This window comes from Babylonia areolata, chromosome 20 (assembly GCF_041734735.1).
Source record: "Babylonia areolata isolate BAREFJ2019XMU chromosome 20, ASM4173473v1, whole genome shotgun sequence".
Lineage (NCBI taxonomy): Eukaryota > Metazoa > Mollusca > Gastropoda > Neogastropoda > Buccinidae > Babylonia > Babylonia areolata.
Window position 1 is genome coordinate 35,207,175 of NC_134895.1, and position 25,000 is coordinate 35,232,174.

General features: G+C 40.0%; 2 protein-coding genes across 2 annotated transcripts in view; one reads left to right on the forward strand and one right to left on the reverse strand.

The window, feature by feature from the left end:
- LOC143295383 (dynein light chain Tctex-type 5-A-like) overlaps positions 1-1,640 on the reverse strand; it is an 18,807-nt gene extending 17,167 nt beyond the window's left edge. Inside the window, exon 1 of the mRNA XM_076607049.1 lies at positions 1,604-1,640. The gene's annotated coding sequence lies outside the window, so the exon portion shown is untranslated. The remainder of the gene's footprint in view (positions 1-1,603) is intronic.
- Positions 1,641-2,004: 364 nt separating this feature from the next.
- LOC143295456 (guanine nucleotide exchange factor subunit RIC1-like) overlaps positions 2,005-25,000 on the forward strand; it is an 86,232-nt gene continuing 63,236 nt past the window's right edge. Inside the window, exons 1-4 of the mRNA XM_076607166.1 lie at positions 2,005-2,188; positions 7,476-7,583; positions 9,636-9,721; positions 11,968-12,078. Coding sequence (XP_076463281.1) covers positions 2,048-2,188; positions 7,476-7,583; positions 9,636-9,721; positions 11,968-12,078 — 446 coding nt within the window. The 5' untranslated portion in view covers positions 2,005-2,047. The remainder of the gene's footprint in view (positions 2,189-7,475; positions 7,584-9,635; positions 9,722-11,967; positions 12,079-25,000) is intronic.

The following is a 25,000-nucleotide window of genomic DNA, read 5'->3' on the forward strand; positions in this document are numbered from 1 at the left end:
CACACACATATAAACACACGTGATCACCCCTACTGGAGTAAATCGCCTGGGAGTGAACAGACAATTAAGCATTGAGAAGAATCATTCCTTCAGACAATACAGCACACAGCTAGGTAATGACTATTTGTAGACAGACAGATATGCACTCATTTGACCCAAGCACACACACACACACACACACACACACACACACACAAGCACACACACAAACACACATTCACCTGCAATTTCATATGTGGATAAACACTTAACACACACGTGCATGCACAAACACACATACATATCGACCCTCCCAGTCTGAATCACTCTGGACCAGTTCGAGTGAATAGACAATACACTCAGACAATACATATGAGAAGGATCTTTCCTTCACGACAATAAAGCGCATGCCTACCAACAATCTCATCCTCAACTCCCCTCTTCCTTCTTCCCTCTTTCCCTCTCAACACACACAAACACATACACTCACACATACCCAAACACATTTACACGCACATGCACAATGCATGCATACACACAAACACTACATGCACACACACACACTAACAAACATATTCACACACACACACACACACACACACACACAACATGCATGCACAAACACACTCTCTGACACACACAAACACAAAAACACACGTGTGCAAACACACATAAACACACATAGACATGCGCATGCACACACACAAATGTGTATACATATATTTGTGTGTATATGCAAGTTGAAGATCAAATATGCATGTTAAAGATCCTGTAATACATGTCAGTGTTTGGTGGGTTATAGAAACAAGAACATACTCAGCATGCTCACCCCTGAAAACGGAGTATGGTTGCCTACACGGCGGGGTAAAAACGGTCATACACATAAAAGCACACTCATGTACATATGAGTGAATATGGGAGTTCCAGCCCATGAACAAAGGCGAAGAAGAAGAATATCATGAGTCTACATATAAAAAAAAGCTCTGAGTTGGAAAATATCCAAACTGTTGGTTTACGCTCGATTTTTTTTCCCTTCTCCCTCTCACTAAGGCAGATCATTGCCCACAACCTCATTCAAAATGAGCCCCATTCATCATATCTCCTTTGTCTCAAGAATAGATCCATGTAAGCATGCATATACTCTATTATGATATGTGAGGGAATGGAAGAGAGAGAGAGAGAGAGAGAGAGAGAGAGAGAGAGAGAGAGAGAGAGATCGAGAGAGAAACAGATCGAGAGAGACACAGCGAGAGAGAGATCGAGAGGGGTAGCAAAAGGGAGAGAGAACAGTAACTGAGAACCAAACACACACACACACACACACACACACACACACACACACACACACACACCTCCCTATAACTCCACCTTCACTGTCAGTTCTCAACTCTTCTTTCACAGAATCTACTGCACGTGCAAAGAAACTGAAAGTTACACTGGAAACCACAGTGAAGACATGAATGAATGATAATGGCCACGCGGGCAAGTATGTTTGAGTTCTTCAGATCACGCTCACAGCAAACGATTCAGAAATGACAGCGTAAGAAATCTCTTCTGAGAGGAACAGAATACACACTGTAACAGTTAAGCAATAGAAAATCGAGAAAATTTGCGGGAAACTTACAGTCAGTTCACAGCCAGCACTTGCTTGGTGAGTTGCTTGGTGACTGGAATGCTACAAGCACTGCCGCTCTGAGGAATACGTGGAAAGCTGTCAATATTTTGATTTTTAAGGAAATAACTCATATGCATCATTTACTTGAATTTAATTTCTATGATAATGCATAATGAGTAATTTGTTCAATGATTATGCAAAATACCTTCATGATTAGTTTACAGGATAAAATAATTTGTGGAATCGGACTACTTTCAGTTCCTTTCGAGCCTAATCATCCCAAGAGGGTAAAGGTCAGGTTATACTAAGTCATTGCATTATTGTTTTTGATTGGATGACTTAACCACAAAAAGACCAATGACAATGCTACTTATACAACACTTCTTTAGATGCAAAATGGCTTCTTAATACGTACTTGTGGCAGAGTGATGTGATCAAACATCGTTTCTCATCATGTATTTTCCGGTGGGGTGGCCAAAGTGCTTGAAAAGAGCTAAAGAGAAATCGGCGATCATTCATCATGTCGTCAGCAGTTGTGATCGCATGTTTTTTGCCGTCATCACAGAAAATTCTGTGACACTATGGTACTCAAAGGTAAGCCCCCTCTTGTCAACACATCAGCATCCACACAGGAACAGTGGGCACGCCAGTAGGAGACGAGATGATTGTTGTTTTTTTCTTTGTCGTAACTTTTGGTTGCGGGGTGGGAATGGGGGGTTGTTTTCATGTTTACAAGCGGTAGTTTGCGTCTGAGTTTAGGACTCAAATCTGACGCCGGTCATTTTTACATTATTTAGGGGTGGGAGAAATTCCAGTTTGACAAGTCTTAAGAATGAAACTGGTTGACTCCACCCAGCTCAGTTTGAGTAGTACATTGACGATTTATTCAGATGGGGAATTCAAAGAGCAGGTGAATCACCGACGTGAAGTCATGAAAGGACCATTCATTTATTATTAATAAACCGTTTTCTGCATACTAGAAAAATATTGGCAAGTAATGCAGACCTGTATGTAGCATCACAGGCATGTTTGCATGCAATACTATGTGCTTTTGACTCAGAGTGTGTGTGTGCGTATGCATGTTCTTCATTTAACATCTTTCCACATTTTAAGAGAGATTAGACAAAGAGAAAAAACAGGGGTGATGGAGTGTGGGAAGAAGTGTGTGTGTGTGTGTTTGTGTGTGTGTGTGAGGGATAGGGAGAGAGAGAGACAGAGAGAGAGAGGAACATAACTGATATTGTGATAAGCAATATGGTTTCACACACACACACACACGCAAACATGCACACACACGCACACGCACACACATTCACACAACACACAAACACATTGGTTTCAGTGTGTGCAAATATTTATGAATGTGGAGGTTTGCTTCACATGTCTGATTTCAGGCTCACAATCACATGTGTAAACATTGTGAGTCTGTGTAATAATCAGGTGTTCAGTTAAAGTCTCTCTCTCTCTCTCTCTCTCTCTCTCTCTCTCTCTCTCTCTCTCTCTCTCTCTCTTTCTCTGTTTGTATGTCAGTGTGTCCTTGGTAAACTTTAACATTGTCATTTTCTCTGGAAATACTTTGCCAATACAAAATTATGATTAAATTTTAAACATAGTGGGAAAAGAATCTTTACAGTCATACCAGTAATATTATATTTATAATATATATAAATACATATATATGTGTGTGTGTGTGTGTGTGTGTGTGCGCGCGCACAATATAGGTTGTAAGTCTTCAGGATAAAGCTGTATTTCCAGATCATGAATGGTTTATTTCACTGGGGATCCGGATCATGAATGGTTTATAATTATTTCACTGAGGATCCGGATCATGAAATGATGAATGGTGTATTTCACTGAGGATCCGGATCATGAATGGTTTATTTCACTGAGGATCCAGATTAAAAAAAATCGTAATGGATGCTTGGGTTTGAAGACAGCCTGACCTTGTTTTTCTTGTTTGCAATTAAAAGAAAAGAAATGCAAATTGTGAACGGACACATAGTGACACTAAGTACACCATTTTCATGTTTACTGCATATGAATATTTTAAAGTGGATACTTAATTAACTAGAATGAACATAAAAGAAAAATTGAATGGACCGGGTTATAGTATCTGTAAGCCTGTTAAACATGCAGATCTGGAAGAAATGGCTACTTGTTGTGGTGTGCCTGAGGTGATGGCAGCGTTTTGGTTACCATGGATTTTCATAAATAATTGAGATATATACCAAACAGCATGATTTAAAGTTAAACAGCTTGAATACCGTAATTGATTTATCATGGAAAAAACCAACAAACATTTGAATATTGAATTTTCAACTCCACTGGTAGGCGGGCTTTAGCACTGTGACTAAGTCTGCTTACTCTCAAATTGAATGTGCTTGGTTCGAACCTGTTAACTTACTCATTTTTTTTCTTTGAAGCTTTATATTATTGTATACAGAACACATGTATTTTAATGATTTTTTTTTTTCTATTTAATTTTACTGGATAAAGTGTGTATGACAAGTGAGTCTTGAAGGTGTTGCTGCTCTTGTCTTGTTTTTGTTTTAGTTCTAGTTTTGTACTTCACCCCCCATATGTCTTTGAGTTTCATGTTATTGTTTGATTGCAGTTACTTTTTTTTTTTTTTTTTTTTTTTTTTGCATTCTGTGTTAATGTGTCAATTAAACCTATGGTGGGCTGTCAAGGCCTGATCAGCTAATTTGGTTCAGAAATGTGAAGGTCAGCCATATGGTCTTTTATTTATTTTGTATAAATTTATCCCTTTTTTTGTTTTTTGTTTTTGCAGCAGATGTGTACTGTATATGGATCAGTCCGCAGGCTTTGACCTCACCTTGATACTGAAAAACTGAAACACTTGTGTGCAACCACACACAGAAACAAACACACAGACACACAGACATAGACAGACAGACAGACAGACAGACAGACACACACACACACACACACACACACACACACACACACACACACACATGCACACAGAGTACTCAGTCGGACAGACATCAATATATTTGTCATGTGTGCAAGGTTGTGTTAAGAGGTTACATTGATTTTGATTGAATGGTGTCATTATAATCACCTGCATGTATTGAACAGAACCGTGCGACAGCGCCAGTAAAATGTATGATGTAAAGGGTGCTATTGCTGAATGGTTAGAGCACTGGACTTGAGTGGAGTGGTGGCCTTGTGGGAACTTGTCTGCCTAGGAAACTAGAGGACATTGGTTCGAATCCCACACTCACCAGTATTTTCTCCCCTTCCACAAGACCTTGAGTGATGGTTTGGATGCTTGTCATTTTGATGAGACAATAGACTGAGGTCCCATGCATAGCTTTTATTTAGCGCTCGTAAAAAAGAACCCACGCCAACAAAAGGGTTGTTCATGGCAAAATTCTGTAGAAAAATTCACTTTTATAAGGAAACAATTACACTTGCAGGTAAAAAAACAAAAACAAACAAAAAAAAAAAAAAAAAAAAAAAAAAGGATGGCATTCTCACTGTTGTGACACATTTTCCCTTGGGAGAACAGCCTGAATTTCACACATCTGTTGTGACAAAAGGTTAATGCAATACAATACAATACAAAACAATACAAAACAGTACAATATAATACAGTACAGTACAATACATTATATAAAACAATTCAATACAGTACACTAGAGGAGTCCTTGATTTTAATCCTGGCTGTTTCTGGTAGTTAAGGGTGAATATTTTTCTGATCTCCCAGATCGACACATGTGCAAACCTGCTTGTGCCTGAACTCCATGAGTCCATGTGTATAATTATGCATGCAGATCATCAAAAACACACATTAAATATAACTGTAATCTATGTCAGTGTTCAGTGCGTTACGGAAACATGAGTGTACCCAGAGAACATGAAAGCTGCAACCCACAAGCAGAAAGAAAAAAAGACTTACGATGTAAGCAATAACACTCTTCGAACCATTCCTGTCAAAAGAACTGAAATGCCAGTGCCAAGTTTGGAAGTAATCTTTTGTCAAACTATCAGCTGTACATACAGTATACATGTGTCTGGAAGTTGTTCAATTTTTCATTTCCTGTGAACAGGTCCATTTTTCTTCAGAACTTTGTTTTCTCTTCATTCATTCTGTCTTAAGAAAGAAATAGAAGAAATAACAGTATAACATTATAATATACAGGTATACTCACATTTTAATTGTATGATGAACAACAACAACCAAAAAACAACAACAAAAAAACAACAACAAACAAACAAAAAAAAACCAAAAAAGAAGAAAGAAGAAAAGTATGCATGTTTGCACAATCCTACTCTTCCCTTTCATTCTATAATAGATCGATAGAACCCTAAACCTCAGTGTGGTCGCTATCTTTTTTTCCGACACTCACACACGCTTCTTTTATTGCTTTCTTTCTTTCTTTTTTCCTTTTTAAATTCATATTTGAATGAATCAATAATGGAACATGAAATAGAAAGGTCAGCCACACCCCTCATTCAGCATATCTTGTTTTGTGCTGAATCATCGGCTGTTCTCAGTGCCAGAATAGATATTTCCTTGTATGTTTTTTTGCAACTAATGTAATTGTGTACTCTTTCGAATGTGCAATCTGTCTGAGGTGTGTGTGTGTGTGTGTGTGTGTGTGTGTGTGATCATTTGATTTGAAACATTTTAGTTACTTATGTGAGTGTGTGTGTGAACATTTGAAACATTTTGCTTTTTTCGGTACTTTTGTGAGTGTATCAATATATATAATCAAAGTGAAACACAAGTCTGGTTTTGTATGGTTGAGGCAACTTAAGTACTTGACAATGACTGAATGCTTTGCTCTGTTCTTGACATTCAGTGTTGCAGGAACTGAGGTTTTAATGTATAAATACAAAATAATTACTGGGGGCAGCATAACTTGCCTCCTGTCAATTTTAGAGTTACGAATGAAGTATTTGATGCAGCCTGACAAATTATAGTAATTCATAACACTGTCAATATCTGTACACGTTTCTTTGACTGATTGAAGAAAGGTGATGCATACATGACAAGATGTTTTTTACAGTCTCACTTTTTAGTATAATTTCTGTCTTGCTTCAGACAATCCAAGTTTGAAAATCTTCACTTTTTTCCTGCAAAAGTTTTTTTTTTTTGTGTGTGTGTGTGTGTGTGTGCTTGTTTTTGTTTTGATATTGTTCTTATCAAGCACATTAAAATATTATTAACAGTTATACCAGGACAGTGCTGGAACAGCAGAACACCACTCCAGAAGACAAATAATATGATCAGTTTGGAGTAAAAGTAAACTATATACATTAAAAACAACAACAGCAACAACAAAAACCCAACAAAACCAGCCTACAGCAGAGGACATCATCAGTGTGTACAGAAAACACATTGAATTGATCACAAAATAATAAATGAGATAATCCACCAAACCAGGGCTATGTCAAACTCCTGCTAACCCCTTGACTGCTGCTGACAGGTTTGCTGCACTGGTCAGTGAAGGGTTGTCACTTCACTGAGATAAGATTGAGGATACCAAGTCATCATTCTTTATTTGAACTTGTTAGGATTGCAGTCACTTTTGTTCAGCAAATCCAATTACTCCATTGAAAAGAACAGCAAAACTGATTACACCATTGAAAAGTACACCCTTAAAAAAAAAAAAGGAAAAGAAAAGTAAATGCACACCAAACTCATGTGGTGTTGATTTCACTGCAACAAGTTTCAGCAGTCAAGGTGTTAAGTAAACTGTAAAGCCAGTGGGGGGAGGGTGGGGTGATGCGGGGTTGAGGGGGGGAGGGGCTAGGGGAATCTTCACAATCTTCACAATTTGCAAGAGTTTTTTTCACTGTGCTCATTTGTTGTTGTTTCTATAATATGATTTGATTGTGTGTTTTGCAGCCTTGTGTTCAGATTGTCTGCCACGTGGCGTCCAAGGCATTTGTGGCGGAGGTGGGGACTTTCAGACAGGCGGAATGGAAACCAGACTGCTCCATGCTGGCTGTGATGGTAAGGGCCATGGGAGTGGGGGTGAGGGGGTGGGAGAGGGCAGGGTGCATTTTATGTGTCTAGGTATCTGGTTTGTTTGTTGATGGCGTGCAAGAGGAACAGGAGCGTTTTTGTTGAGTTTATCTCTTGTTGAGGGTGAAGTGTTGCTGGTGAGGTCACACACTCGCACGCACACACACACGCATGCACACAAGCACACGCACGCACACACACACACACGCATGCGTGCACACAAACACACACACACACAAACACACTAACACACACACACACACACACACACACACACACACACACACACACAAACGCACACTAACACACACATGCACACATGCACATGCACACACACACACATGCTAACACATACAAGCACACACATGCACACACACATATGTATATATACACACACACATATATATATACACACTCACACACACACACACATTCAAGACGATCAGTGTGTGTTTGTGTACACACACTCACAGAATCTTTTGTTTCTGGCTTTGAACAAATGGTTGGTGTTATATTTTTGTTTTGATACAGATCTCAGTCACCTTGCTCATACAAGGAGTTTTATCTGTCTTCTTGTTTTTGATTCTAGTTCTATTATATTTGTTGATTAAAGAATTTGTAATCAGTTGATAAAAATGTTGAGCCATTTATTCATATATATATATATATATATATATATATGTGTGTGCGTGTGTGTGTGCATGCGTGTGTGTGTGTGTGTGTGTGTGTGTGCATTTGTTAAGCTAGAATTATTAATGTATGGATATATGATTCATTTTTTAAGTACTTAAGCTTTTCAGCCCACATTAAAGCAGAGTTTTTCTTGTTATGTATTTATGGATGCATTCATTAAATATTAATGAATTAATCTAGAATTACATTAAAAAAAAAAATTATCAATTAGTAGGGTTTTGACCCATATCCGAATTGAATTGACATGTTTCATTTATGTATGGGTTGAGAATTATTTCTTCATTCATTTGATACAGTTGTTCGCAAACTTGACTCATTCAACCCTGTGTGTGAGCATTGCAAGGGTGTCAAAATTCATTTGATTAAATGGTTTACGTGTTCCGGCATAGCACATATATATAAACTGCAAGCATAGGGAACCGACATACATACAGTATTTCCAGCTGTGTTAACACAAAGTGTGTCAATTTGAAGGAAAAACTGGTCGATTTCAGTGCATTTTCTGAGTTTCTTTGCCTCAGATTGACAGCGAAACCCGCTGTGGCTGTGAATTCCCCCAGGGTTGTATGGGTTAAGCGAAACTGCTTTTTATCCCATGATAGTGTTATACATCTTAACATGATTGATAATCCAGCGATAAGGTGTTTGGGACCAGTCAAAGCATTTTCCTGTGACTGTGAGGCCAGAAATCCCAGACTGATTGACTTTGGAAGGGGCAGAGTTTGTTGCTCTTTCCCCTCTGCTCTGCATGCCCTCCCCTCCCTCCCTCTGATTTCCCCATCTTCCCTTGCCCTCACAAACCCTTGGCCTTGAGTGGATGTCAGGCAGGAAGACTAGATGCTTGAGTGTGCCTTTCTTCTTTTTCTTTTTGTGTGCTCCCTCTCCCTCTCACTCTCCCTCCCTCCCTCCCTCTCCCTCTCTCCTCTCTCTCTGTCTCTGTCTCTCTTTTTAAAACTTTTTCATGGAAGTTTTAAATCAGGATATCCTGATTGCAGCGTGTGAGGTTGTTGCCCTAAATGAATTATGACATTGCAGGATTTGTGACAGTGTGTGTGTGTGTGTGTGTGTGGGGTGGGGTGTATGTAGGAGAGAGAGAGAGAGAGAGAGAGAGAGAGAGAGAGAGAGTGTATGTGGGGAGGGCTATGTGTATGTTTATGTTTATAACATGCGTGTGAGTATGTGTGCGAGCATGCATGAGTGTGTGTGTGTGTGTTTATGTGCGCATGTGTGAGTGCATGTGAATATACATGCACTTCATCGCACACATGGATGTGTGACAGTGTGTAAACTAAGGTGTGGGTGCGTGTTTTCATGTGTACACTACACATGTGTACGGTGTATCTGCAGACCTCCCAGAGTGTGGTGTTCATGCGCAAAGAGCTGGACCTGTCAGTACAGAACCATCACTGTCTGTATGTGCAGCAGGAAGGAAGGTCAGTTTTTTTGTTTTTTTTTCACCTATTATTTTGGATGAAGAAAATGTTTTTGATTTATGTCCATGTTGTGCAACATGTTACTGAAATTCTTGTGTGTGTGTGTGTGTGTGTGTGTGTGTGTGTGTGTGTGTGTGTGTGTGTGTGTGTGTGTGTGTGTGTGTGTGTGTGTGTGTGTGTGTGTGTGTGTGTGTGTGTGTGTGTGTGTGTGTGTTTAATATATTTTGTGAAAAACTGATGTCAAACAATAAAAAAAAAAAGATAAAAAGAGGATGGGAATATTTCAAGGATGTGGTGTGTGTGTGTATGTGTGTTAGTGTGTCACTGTTTGTGTGTGTGTGTCTGTGTGTGTATGTGTGTGTGTGTGTGTGTGTGTGTAGGCGTGCGATAATGTGGTAAGAAATGTAAGATTCCAAATTTTTTACACTCTCATTTCTCGCTTGCAGGCAGAACAGTGCAGTTTTATACAAACACACTCACACAATTATCAAACACAGGTTCTAATACAGTTTTCTCAAATCATTGTTATTCTGTACAGTTTACTTGAATGCATAACAGTATTAACACACTGGTTTATCACGAAATCTCATGATGAACTTTTTTTTTCATTCCACTTTCTAACCATTTCCCCCCCTCCCCCCAACAAGCTAAGAAATATACAAGAAAGAAATTATGCATGGTGTTCTGTTATGCATGACAGAGTGTTTTTCTGACAGTTTTATGCTGAAGTGAATAAGACTGTCTTCCCCCTGACCCCTTTTCCGAACACACTGGGGTATTGACCCAGATAAACAATTGGAAACCCAAATCATGTGGAAAACCAAGTGCTGCTATTTGTGAATGGTTCAAAAGCTCATTAATCAGACAGGGATGTCTTTCTGTCAAAAGCGAGGCTGTGTTAAGTGTTAAGCGCATTCGTTGATCTGGCAAGCATCTCTGAATAAAAAGAAAAAAACAAAACATGTATTGATCTATCCACACTGATTGAATGATAACTGGGCAGTAATTGCCTTAGTTATTCATAGAATAATGGAACATTTGACCTTCTTTTGATCTGATCAATAGGACATTGATCTATCCACTCGTAAAATATGTAATGGACAATAACCACCCTACATGTTTTTACAGAATGATGGAACATATGTCCCCCTTTTTGATTTAATCAGTTGGACATTTTAGGACTGATATCCACAGGATAATCTGATGTCTGTCTGTTTGTTTGCCTGCCTGTCTATCCATCTATCTATCCATCCATCTTGTCTATCTGTCTGTCCTGTTTTTTTTTTTTTAAACAGAACAGTCCATGGACTGTCCTTATTAGCTTCCCTGCGAACAGCTCCAAGTGATGAATGTGTTACGCATTATTATTTTCTTTCCTTTCAGTTTATTTTCTCCCATGCTGAGAAAGTTCTTTTCTTTACAGAGTTCAACAAAACAGTGCATCACAACAGAAGATGGATATGTAATAACTCATTGTAAGATTATCTTGCAATAATTTTACATAGACTTGATGAAAACTGAAAGAAAAGCAAAAATGAAACTACTGAGCAGAACTTCACAGCCATTTCATCTTAAAAGCAATTGGTACACAGCATACTGCAAAGTTGTTAATAACAAAATTATCAGCCATAAACTGTTTTAACCCCTCCCCCTGTCCCCCCAAGCATTCTTAATCTCAGTACGTCATTTTCTTTGAAAATAGAATGATGAATTGCTTACTCAGCCAGTTTCGATCATTATAGGACAAAGTTTTACCTCCGGTCCCGGTAGTGTCAGCTAGCCATTACTGTTTTACAGCTTTATATTCTGGTTTACATCTGTGGTCATTACGCAGTTGATTAATCAACTTGTTAAGTCTGCTGCCTGTAGATTTCTTCCACAGCTGTGTTAGATGACAGATGTTGCCACACTCAGCACAGAACTTTTCTGGCTGTGGTTTGAAAACGAGGGCATGATCACTTGATCAAGTAGAATATCCTTTGATAAGGAAAATATGTGTGGGGGTGGGGTGGGGGGTCTGAGGGGGAGGGTGTGTGTGAGGGGGAATGGTGTTTTGTGTGTGAATACCATTATGCTTGTGTGTGTGTGTGTGTGTGTGTGTGTGCACGTGCATGTGTGTCTGTCTGTCTGTGTTGTCTGCCTGTCTTTGTTTCACTTTGTTTTTATATAAGATAGATGCACTTTTCAAAGATTGAATTGAATCATTTTATTTGAGTCATGGGGCATGTGCTTTCTTTGTGGAACAGGAACACCCCGACACCTCGTCACAACATCAATGGGATTTTGGACAGTGACAGCGTTCCTGCCTACAAGTTGACCGTCATCTCCCACATCACCCTGGCTGCACCTGTTTCGTGGTGAGTTTTGTTGTCTGTTGGTGATGAGTTTTGTCGTCTCTTGGTGTGTTTTGTCATCTCTTGGTATGTTTTGTCGTCTCTTGGTGTGTTTTGTCGTCTCTTGGTGTGTTTTGTTGTCTGTTGGTGTGTTTTGTTGTCTGTTGGTGTGTTTTGTCATCTCTTGGTGTGTTTTGTCATCTCTTGGTGAGTTTTGTTGTCTGTTGGTGATGAGTTTTGTCATCTCTTGGTGTGTGTTTTGTCGTCTCTTGGTGTGTTTTGTCATCTCTTGGTGTGTGTTTTGTTGTCTCTTGGTGAGTTTTGTTGTCTCTTGGTGTGTTTTGTTGTCTCTTGGTGTGTTTTGTTGTCTCTTGGTGTGTTTTGTCGTCTCTTGGTGTGTTTTGTTGTCTCTTGGCTAGTTTTGTTATCTGTTGGTGATGAGTTTTGTCATCTCTTGGTGTGTTTTGTCATCTCTTGGTGTGTTTTGTCGTCTCTTGGTGTGTTTTGTCATCTCTTGGTGTGTTTTGTTGTCTCTTGGTCAGTTTTGTCGTCTCTTGGTGAGTTTTGTCATCTCTTGGTGTGTTTTGTTGTCTCTTGGCTAGTTTTGTTGTCTGTTGGTGATGAGTTTTGTCATCTCTTGGTGTGTGTTTTGTTTTCTCTTGGTGAGTTTTGTCATCTCTTGGTGAGTTTTGTCATCTCTTGGTGTGTTTTGTTGTCTCTTGGTCAGTTTTGTTGTCTGTTGGTGATGAGTTTTGTCATCTCTTGGTGTGTGTTTTGTTGTCTCTTGGTGAGTTTTGTTGTCTCTTGGTGTGTTTTGTCGTCTCTTGGTGTGTTTTGTTGTCTCTTGGCTAGTTTTGTTATCTGTTGGTGATGAGTTTTGTCATCTCTTGGTGTGTTTTGTTGTCTCTTGGTGTGTTTTGTTGTCTCTTGGCTAGTTTTGTTGTCTGTTGGTGATGAGTTTTGTCATCTCTTGGTGTGTTTTGTTGTCTCTTGGTGTGTTTTGTCTGTCTCTTGGTGTGTTTTGTCGTCTCTTGGCTAGTTTTGTTGTCTGTTGGCTAGTTTTGTTGTCTGTTGGTGTGTTTTGTCGTCTCTTGGTGTGTTTTGTTGTCTCTTGGCTAGTTTTGTTGTCTGTTGGTGATGAGTTTTGTCATCTCTTGGTGTGTGTTTTGTTTTCTCTTGGTGAGTTTTGTCATCTCTTGGTGAGTTTTGTCATCTCTTGGTGAGTTTTGTCATCTCTTGGTCATTTTGTTGTCTCTTGGTCAGTTTTTTTTCTGTCTCTTGGTGGGTTTTGTTGTCTCTTGGTGATGAGTTTTGTTGTGTCTTGTAAGTTATTTTTCTGTCTCTTGGTGAGTTTTGTCATCTCTTAGTCAGTTTTGTTGTCTTTTGTTCAGTTTTGTTGTCTCTTGTTCAGTTTTGTTGTCTCTTGGTCAGTTTTCTTTTTAAGTTTTTTGTCTGTCTCTTGGTCAGTTTTGTTGTCTCTTGTTCAGTTTTGTCGTCTCTTAGTGAGTTTTGTTGTCTCTTGTTCAGTTTTGTTGTCTCTTGGTCAGTTTTGTTGTCTCTTGGTCAGTTTTGTTTGTAAGTTTTTTGTCTGTCTCTTGGTCAGTTTTGTCGTCTCTTGCTGATGAGTTTTGTTGTCTCTTGGTGAGTTTTGTTGTATCTTTGTAAGTTTTGTCTCTTGGTGACAGGTGAGGTTTGTTGTTTCTTGTTGTGTTTTGTCATCTCTAGTCTTAGTTGATGTGTTTTGTCGTATCTTGATGATGAGTTTTGTCGTCCCTTGGTGAGTTTTGTTATCTGTTGGTACATTTTGTTATGAATTTATAAGTTTTTTGTCTCATGGTCAGTTGGTGGGTTTTTTTTTTTTGTTTTTTTTTTGTCTCTTACAGTCTTAGTGGGTTTTTTTTTTTTTTTTATCTTCTTTTTATTTATTTATCTATTTATCAGGCATAGGAGGGTGGGTTTTGTGGGTTAGGGGTAGTAAGAGGAGTGATGGGGGTAGTGAGGGGTAGTGTGCTTGGGAGGTAGGGGTGGGTTGGGGGAGTTTTCTGATTTTTTGCTGTTGTTGTTTTCACTTAGGTCTTTTATTCCTCTCTCTCTCTCTCTCTCTCTCTCTCTCAGCTTACTGTATTCATCTGTGTCTTTTCTCTACCACCTGTTTCTCTTCCCCTGGTATAAAAAAAATTCTTTTCTTTTGAGAGTATTCACATACCAAAATTAGTTCCTCAGGGGCCATATTAAACTCTCCTTTTGAAAGTAGCTTAAGCGTATCAGAGTTAAACATACCCCATCTCACCTGATAGTGCCCGCACCCTTAATACCATTCAACAGAAAGAAAGATAGAAAGATAGTGTGTGGGGGTGGGGTGTGAGTGTGTGAAAAAGTTGCATCAGCAAACACTTGTACATACATGTATGTATACACTGTTCTGACGCAGTAATTGTAAACCTGTATTTTTACAGTTCTCTCTCCTGCATGGGTTCAACATCTGTTGACAAAGATGCAGTTACATGAATCGTGCAAAAAACATTTATTAATCATTCAGCACTCTACTTTCTATCTGTCAAATACATGTTAGTATGTTCTGGATATGCGCAAGTGATCATTGGTAGGTCACTAGATGTTTTTACACATGTACACACACACACACACACATGCATATACAGGAGCACACCTGCCCATATACGCTGCACACACACTCACATAATTATACTTGTGAGCAAGCGAGCACATGAAAGCACATGCAGGCACACCCATAACACCCTCACCACACACACACACACCACTCACTCACCATCACACACACACACATGTATGCACACACGCACACACCCTCTCCACATTCACAGACACACATACACGCATATCACTGACGTTTACAGCTGTTACAACACTGTTCCAATATACAGCTGAGAAATGATGCTGATGCAGATGATTTTGTGTGTGTGTGTGTGTGTGTGTGTGTGTGTGTGTGTGTGTGTGTGTGTTGGTTTATTAGAATCGGAATGAGAACTGCAACATTGCACAGAGTCATGTACAGGCTTGTTTGACGCAAATACTTTGAGTGTGTTATTTGTGTGTGTAATGTTTTGTGTGTGTATGTAAGGATGTGCATGCATGCGTGTTTGTGGTTGTGTGTATGTGTGCCTGTGTGTGTACCTTCACAGATTTTGCTTTGAAAGGTGCAAGAATGACAAAGAAAACAAAAAAATGAATTGGGAATAAAAATATAAAAATAGCAAAGAAAAAGTTTATTTTACAAACTTTTCGTTGTTCATAAATATTAGACAGCTTGTGTTTGAAAGTTATAAAGCTTTTCTCCTCAAAGCAAACTTCCAAGTGATATTGATGAAAATCAGGAATGTGGCAAAATGAAAAAAAAAACCCCAAACAAACTAGTTTAAGAAAAAAAAATCAAAACTTGTTTATCTTCTAAAACAGCTTGAATTTACACGAACACACATATAATGAGGATAGAGACATTACTATCAACTGAGTACTCGCTAAACATGGCAAAAGTTAACAGTTTCAGTTTCACTTTCTCAAGGAGGCGTCACTGCGTTCGGACAAATCCATACACGCTACACCACATCTGTTGAGCAGATGCCTGACCAGCAGCATAACCCAACGCGCTTAGTCAGGCCTCGAGTGCATGCTTACATATTTGTGTACCTATGAAAGTGGATTTCATTTTACGTAATTTCGCCAGAGGACAACACTCTCGTTGCCATGGGTTCTTTTTCAGTGCGCCAAGTGCGTGCTGCACACGGGACCTCGGTTTATCGTCTCATCCGAAAGACTAGACGCTCAGTTTGATTTTCCAGTCAAACTTAGGAGAAAGGGCGAGAGCGGGATTCGAACCCACACCCTCACGGACTCTCTGTATTGGCAGCTGAGCGTCTTAACCATTCTGCCACCTTCCTCCTAAAAGTTAACAAAGAACAACAAAAATGGCAAGAACAACAAGAACAAAAAACAACAACAACAATGCTACAAACATAAAAATCTTAACCACTATGAGCAAAACTGACTGCCCTGTCTTCCCTAGAACACAATTTTAAAATTTTTTTGTCCTCTTTCTAGGCAGCCCAAGGCACTCTAATAGGGTGACTTAGTACAGAGAACAAGTATCACATATCAGGTTCCTGGCTATCCAAAGTGGATGCGCTGTTGTACATGTATATTTGCTTTCAGGTAAGGCACTGAGGAACCAGTCTTGCCTTTCAGTTCAGCCACCGTTTGTGAACTTGTTTGGGTGGATCTGTATTGTCAAACAAAAGGGCTTTGTTTAGAGATATAAGACCAGATGAAGCCAATTCTTTTTAAGTTAATGAGGGTATTAGATAAGCAAGTACATTGTCTTTTTTTCTTTTTTCTTTTCTTTTTTTTAAATATATCTTTTTTACTTCCAGCCTTTATATTGAAGAGGGACTAAAGTGAAAAAAGCATTTTGTAAAACAAAGAAAAGATAGATAGGTTGTGAAAAGCAGTTGGTGGAAAAAAAAAAAATGAAAGAAGCAGCCGATGAGAAAAGATTTTGATGGAAGAAGTAGTGGAAAAAACAACCCACAAACAAAGAAACAAACAAAAGCACACATACAAAAATGAAACAAGCAGTTAGTGGGGATGTAAAACAAGTGAGTTTCAGTTTCAGTTTCAGTTGCTCAAGGAGGCGTCACTGCGTTTGGACAAACCATATACGCTACACCACATCTGCCAAGCAGATGCCTGACCATCAGCGTAACCCAACGCGCTTAGTCAGGCCTTGAGAAAAAAAACAAAAAAACAAAAAAACAAAAAACCAAAAAAAAACCCCAAAACCCCCCCCCCAAAAAAACCGGGGGAATAAATAATAGATAAGCTTACATAAATAAATAAATAAATGAATAATAATTATAATATAGAAAAAGGTAGTAGTAATAATAATAGTAATACTAATTAAAAAAAAAATTTAAAAAAAAGTGAAAAAAGCAATATGTGAAAAACATATATTAGGGGGCAACATCAGACAAGTGTTTCTTTGTCAGTTTGCAAAAAAATGATTCTACCATTTGCAGCTGAACAATCCGGTTTTAAGAAAGACAAAAAAAATATCGGTCTTATCTCAAGTAAAACAAAAGAGACTTCTGTCTTTTAAACTGGGAGAGAAAATGTGTCCTTGTTTCTTTGGAATATGTTAAGAAAGTGTTTTCTGCTTTGTTTCATTCTGTGTGAATGTGTGTGTGTGTGTGTGTGTGTGTGTGTGTGTGTGTGTGTGTGCGCGCGTGCGCGCGCGCGTGCATTTGTGTGTGTGTGTGTGTGTGTGTGTTCTCTCTCCATTCTCTTTCTCTGCCTGTGTGCCTCTTGTCCTCCCCCAGTCTCTCTTTCTTGGTCTCTTTCTCAGCCTGCCTCTAACTCTGTGTCTTTGTTGGTTTCATTGGCTTAATCCTGTCTGTCTGTTATTCTTAGTTGTTATTCCCCCCTCCCCCCACTCCCCCCCCTCCCCACCTCCCAAACCACAACCCCCATCTCTCTCCATTTGTTCTGTCTCTCTCAGTCCTTTGCCCCTCACCCCAACCCTCACCCCAGGTGGTGGACTCAGATGGACCATGAAACTGTCATCTTGGCTGTTGTTGTGATGGGTGCTTTACTTTTAGGTCAGGTATTAGTCTTGTCAGTTGCCTGAAGAAAGACTTCTGTTGCCTGGACAGTGGATAGTGAGGCTGTGTCAGTTTGGGAGGAAGACTGCATCGCCTTAGTTGTTTGGTACATTTGGAAAGTGTTTTCAGCTGTGTTTGTTTATTTTTTTGTGTTGTTTGTGTTTTTTCTCCATCCATGTCTGTCCTATCCTCCCTCTGTGTGTGTGTGTGTGTGTGGGTGTGGGTGTGGGTGTGTTTCACTCCAATGCTCTTTTCTTCTCTCTGTCTGTCATTTCTGTCTTGTTGTACTTGAACATGTATACCTTTCTTCTCCACTCGCTCTGTCTCAAACTGTCTCCAACTCTTGTGCTTTTGTTGTTCATTTCATTAAATCTAATGCTGTGTCTTTGAAACTATGTTGTTGTTTTGTTTTTTTTTTGCTCCAGCCCACCCATATCCCCATCCTTCTCCCACCTCTCCCCATTTGTTCTGTCTTTGTCCGTTGCCCACATCCCCCATCCCACCCCATCCCACCCAGGGATGGGGGCTTGGGTGTGGGGGAGTATGGGCTCAGGTCGCTTAGATTATCTGTACCATGAAACTGTCATCTTGGCTACTGTTGTGATGGATGCTTAAGTCCAGTGATGCTTGGGGGTGGTGGGGGATGAAAGTTTGAATTGTTTCTTTCCCCTTGTGACCTGTTTTTGACGGGACATTTAATGTCTGAGGGTGAGTGGGGGTTTGAGTTGTTTCTTTCATCTTGTGATCAACGGAGTTTGATGGACACCATTGTATGTCTGGTGGGTTTTCTGAGGCTGTTCTTTTTCTGTCCATGGACTGCTTGGTTGTTTCACATCTCCTTTTCAAGTTTTTAGTGATTTGATTTTTTTTTTTTTTTAAAGTGTCAGTATCGCCACCTTTCTTCTTTGTCTAGATGTCTGTCAGTCTTGTATATATATATATATATATATATATATATATATCTGTCCTGGTTCTCATTAATCTCAATAATGTTCTGGCGATATTGCTTTTATCTGAATGTGTGTGTGTGTGTGTGTATGTTCAGGCGTCATTTGCGCATGTGTGCGATTGGGTGAGCATGGGTGTGTGCATGTGTGCATGCCCCATCCCATGAGTTACGACAACAAAAAGCCTTATCAATAATTCCAGATTCAAAATGTATTTAGCACTGTGTGTGTGTGTGTGTTTGTGTATGTGTGTGTGTGTGTGTGTGTGTGTGTCGCTCTGTGTGTGTGTGTGTGTGTGTGTACACGCGTCTTGCCAGACAAGAAAAGAGGTGTTGACTCTGTTCCTCATTGCAGAATTCAATTTGGGCCGTCCCTGAATCCCTAACAGTATTCTGGCTTTCTTTGGCTTCAGTTCAGGGGGGAAACATTTTGCCACTACATGCAGATCCCAGCCTTTCACCTGTCAACCAGATATCGTTCTGCTGTTAGAATTTATGCCTGACTTATTCCGCTTTGAAAGCAAAAGAAAAAAAAAACGGGCGTGTCACTTAATTTGTATGTGTCTGTTCATTTTATTCAAATATGGGTGTGCACTCACCCCCCCCACCCCTTCCCTCTGTTGGGTGGCTGGGAACTTTTTCAGTATAAACAGTAGTGTCAGGCTTCAGTGGTAGAAATTACCTCTTTTATATCTCTCTTTGTTTCTTTTTTTTTTTTTTTTGTGTCTCTCATTTCTTTCTGTTGTCTCTTTCTTTCTTTTTTTTGTTCTGCCCTGCTGGTCCATTCATCTATATTTTTCACAGGAAAGCAGTGAATGAAAAAAAGGTCTTTTTCAGGATTGGATAGTTAGGCATTCGGACTGTGTTGCATTCCTTTTTGAACCCGCGATGTGCGATGCGCCCTTTGGCAATTTTTGGTTTTGTATGCATGCCTGTTGTTGTTATTATGTATGAATCAGCTGCACCCATGGCCGTAAAAGGTTATTTGTTATTTGTATTTGTATTTCTTTTTATCACAACAGATTTTTCTGTGTTTAATTCGGGCCGCTGTCCCCAGGGAGAGCACGTCACTACACTACAGCGCCACCCATTTTTTATGTTGTACTTTTACCTGCGTGCAGTTTTCATTTGTTTTTCCTATCGAAGTGGATTTTTCTACAGAATTTTGGCAGGAACAACCCTTTTGTTGCCGTGGGTTCTTTTATGTGCGCTAAGTGCATGCTGCACATAGTTTATTGTCTCATCCGAATGACTATGGGACCTTTGACCTTTTAGCTGTTCTTGTATATGAGTTGGTTAATTATGTATGATCTTGTTTATGTTTTAATCCTGTGGTGAAAATTTGATGGGATGGTCAGTCATGTCAGAGTTGTGTTCTACTTCTTGGTATATTTGAATATATTGTTATACTGTTCTTGTGCCTCATGTTCTTTCCTTGGTGTTTTTTTTCTGATTCTACGGGATCAGTATGTTCACTTATTCAGCCCTGATACAAGGCCCTGTGTGGTGGGCTGGGCTTAAAATGTAAGGAACAAAGAAATAGAAAGGAAAACAGGAAGGAAAGAAAGAAAAGAAAGAAAGAAAGAAAGGAAAGTGGGTCTGAGAACGAACCAGCTGGAAATCAGGTCATGTCAAAACACCAGTCATTCATTCATTCATTGTGACAGGTGGCTGCTCTTTCCTTATTGTGACTGACAGTTGATTGATTCATTTATTCTGTGACCCCACCCCATGTATTATAATTTATACTTTTGTATATTAGGTTTATTTTGCTTGAATTGATTGTACATTTTCTTTGGGTGGAGTGGACAGGGTGGGATTTGTGAGGAAAAACAACAACTAGGCATTCTAAAGCTGTGTATTTAAATGGTCTTTTGTGGTATTCGACTTATCTTTTTTTTTTTCAGTAAGACTTGAATATCATTGAGGAATGTTTTCTTTGCCCATCAGCTTTATGTATCAGTATGTTCCAAAGCCACACACGCATGCATGCATGCATGCATGCGCACACACACACACATATGTGCTATATATGTGTGTGTGTGTGTGTGTGTGTGTTCATGTGGGTGGGTGGGTGTATATATTTGTACACATATATTTGTGATATACCACATATTTCATTGTTACGATACCTTGAAGACAGGAGTGCCTGTATCAGTTTACCACTTTCTATTCTAATATTACTACTATGGACAGATATTTTGGAGTGTTTCCTGTGCACAGTAACCTCTGACCATTGCACATTTCTGATTCATGTGCACATGAAATTGATGAATATTAAGCATAGTACTGGAACTGTTGATGCTGTAACTATTTGATGTTATTTAGAAAAACAACAACAAAACAACAACAACAAAACATCGGTACAGCTTGTTGCAAGTTTAGAGAAAGTCAGTTGTCATTTTATATTTCATGTAATAACTTTTACAGAACACAGCCTCTTGATTAAAAGAACTGTTCAGACATTAAGCGATGATATGCAGTGCACATTGATATATATATTTTTGTCATTGCTTTGTTGAGAAAGGGAAAGAAAGTTTCATTTAAGAATAATACTGTGTATTAAAGTGAGCAGTTTATATATTTCTGTCTCAGCGTAAGACTGAATTCTGCCGTGATGAAAGCAATAGCTTTTCAGTGAGAGGGTCAAGGGTTCAAATTTGCTGTCAGTGCACTGTCGTGGGGGTTTAAGGGTGGAGATGGGTTTTAGGCATCTTCTACTTGGTCAGCATATATGCAGAGCTGCTAGTGCTTTGATCCCCTTCATTTGTAATATACATATAGCAGATGGTCAAATGCAGTGTCAAAGATTCTCATATCCTTGTCAGCGTTTGACATATTTGATTGATTGATTGATTGATGTGGATACTTCTGTAGCACCTATCCTCGGTCAGAGACCAAGCTGTAAGCGCTTTACATACACGGGGACATTTGCACCACAGGCTGCCTACCTGGGTAGAGCTGACTGACGGCTGCCACTGGGCGCTCATCATTCATTTCCTGTGTCATTCAATCAGATTTCAGACGCATACACATACACACTCAGACAGACATGTAACGTTTTACGTGTATGACCGTTTGTTTTTTATTTACTCCGCCATGTGGGCAGCCATACTCCGTTTTTGGGGGTGTGCATGCTGGGTATATTCTTGTTTCCATAACCCACCAAACGCTGACATGGATTACAGGGTCTTTAACGTGCGTATTTGATCTTCTGCGTGCGCATACACATGAAGGGGGTTCAGGCACTAGCAGGTCTGCACATATGTTGACCTGGGAGATCGGAAAAATCTCCACCCTTTACCCACCAGGTGCACCGAGATTCGAACCCAGGACCCTCAGATTGAAAGTCCAGCGCTTTAACCATTCGGCTATTGCACCCGTCGTGTAACCATGAATATATGCTGCATGAACATCTTCTTCTTCTTCTTTGTCTTCTATCCCACTGATGACCTGGCAACCAGTTCTCTCCCAGTTCCTGGTCTCTCTCAGGGCATCGCTCAGTCTCAGGCTTGTGCAGTGTGGGCGTATTGTCCTCCCATAATACTTTTTTTTTTTTCTTCTTCTTCTTCTTCTGTGTTCGTGGGCTTCAACTCCCACGTTCACTCGTATATGCGCGAGTCGGCTTTTTACGTGTATGACCGTTTTTACCCCGCCATGTAGGCAGCCATACTCCGCTTTCGGGGGTGTGCATGCTGGGTATGTTCTTGTTTCCATAACCCACCGAACGCTGACATGGATTACAGGATCTTTAACGTGCGTATTTGATCTTCTGCTTGCGCATACACACGAAGGGGGTTCAGGCACTGGCAGGTCTGTACATATGTTGACCTGTGAGATCGTATAAATCTCCACCCTTTACCCACCAGGCGCCGTCACCGTGATTCGAACCCGGGACCCTCAGATCGAAAGTCCAACGCTTTAACCATTCGGCTATGGCGCCCGTCAGTTGTTGTTTTTTTTTTGTTTTTTTTCCCCATCTGCTTGAATGGCTGTCTACATGGCAAAAAGAAAGGTGTTGCACAGTAATACCTGTAAAACCCTTGCTGGAGTCAACAAGATTAAATGATGGAGTTTTAGTCCACAGAAGGCAGAGGAAAAAGAAGGAAAATACCGCCTTGCAAGACAAAGAACCAGACATTTGGCAGCAGAATCAATACCGATGATCTATGATGTGTTGCAAACCCCAGGCGTGACTTTGCAGAATAATGGAAATAGCTTATAGGCCTGTGTCTGCCAGAATACCCGCAGAAAACATCTACAACTAGGGTTGACAGTTGTTTACACACATGTAGTGAAGTATTTACAGTTAACTAGATTGTGGAGTTGAATGATTTCTTTCCTTCTGTTAAGTGATTATACATATAATATGTAAAGTGATTGTGTGTGTGTATGTGTGTGAGTGTGTGTGAGTGTGTGTGTGTGTGTGTGTGTGTGTGTGTGTGTGTTGTGTTGTGTTGAGCTGGGGGTGGTTTTGTGCATGAAGTTAAATCATATCATTGTCAGCAAGTGTGCGGGCTGGAACAGTTGGCTTGTTTTTATTATTATTTAAAAATTTTTTTTCCAAGGTGGTGAAATGGTTCTTTCTCAAATTCAGGGGCATGGAGGAAAGGAGGCAAGCAGGTAGACAGACTGAGATACAGAGGTTCAGACGGACACACACACACACACACACACACACACACACACACACACACACACACACACACACACACACACACACACACACACACACACACACACACACACACACACACACACACACACACACACACACACACACACACACACACACACACACACACACCCTTCTGCCCCACCATGTGGTACTGTTACCACCTGTGTGCCCTCTGATGATCCTCATTTCATGGCCATGGTTGTGCCTCTTATCTGTGCAGATTCTTTTTCTCTCTTGGTAAAAAGGACTGGGTAACTCCCTCCTCTTCCCATCTGCCCCTCAACACCCACACACAAACAGACACACAGACACAGACACACACATGAGCACACACACACACACACTCTCTCTCTCTCTCTCTCTCTCTCTCTCACACACACACACACACATGCACACACCACACGCATGCAGACACACTCTATCTCTTTCACACACACAACACACACACACACACACACACACACACACACACACTCTCTTTCTCTCTCTCTCTCTCTCTCACACACACACACACTCTCTCTCTCTCACATACACACACACACACACACACACACACACACACACACACACACACACACACACACACACAGTGTTTCATCCATGAACTTGTCAGATCTGCCAGCTCAGCAGGTGAACATGTTTGGTGATGATGCACCTCCCCACCTGTTCCTCCCAACCCCTATTCTTGCTGACATTTCTAGCTAAAAACAACAACAAACAAACAACAACAACAAAAAAAACCCCAACAAAAAACAAAAACAAACACACACACACACAAGGACAGACAGACAGACAGACAGACAGACACACTCACTCACACACACACAGTGACACACACACACACAAAGGAAGCAAGGTTGTATAACAACAACAGTATTTCATGATGGATCATCAGACAAAGAAGAAAAAAAAAGATTACCTGGGTGTCAAAGTGACCCACGGAGCGATCCTTTTGGTGTTTCGCCATTGATTTTCGGTGCAGCACATGTTCAGGTTGCACAGAATTCCTTTCATTCATTCATCAGGTGGTGTACAAAGTTGATGACATCGTTTAAATATATACACAGACAGGCAAGCATGATCATGGGCAAGCATCTGCATACTAGAAAGCATGCATGCTCAAACACACACAAACACACAGTCAAACACGCGCACATACACGCACACGCACATGGACACACAATACAAATCAAATGTAAAAATTGTATGCGTAAAGTGATGAACCCATCCATACACAAGCTTTTACACACACACACACACACACACAGACACACACACACACACACACACACACACACACACACTATGATATAACACACAAGCTCTCTTGCTGTCTCCATCTCTCTCTCTTCTCTGTCTCTCTCTCTTCCTCTCTCTCACTCTCTCTGTCATCACTCATTGTCTCTCTCTTCAGTCATCCCTGGGAGGAGTTTTGCTATTGTTGTATATATATATATATATATCTTATTTTATTTATTTGTAGAATATATTCGTTTTTTGTTTTTTTTTTTTTTAGAAGAACAGTGCATGCTTCATGTGATGATCTCACCTTGTGTGACTCCTTGAACTTCTGCTGACTTGAGTTTGTGTTTTCTTTCATTTGTTTGTTTGCTTTTCTGCTGAGCATGAGCTTGTTTTTGTTGATGGATGGTTCTAAGGCTGGCATTCAGATGATTGTGTGTGTGTGTG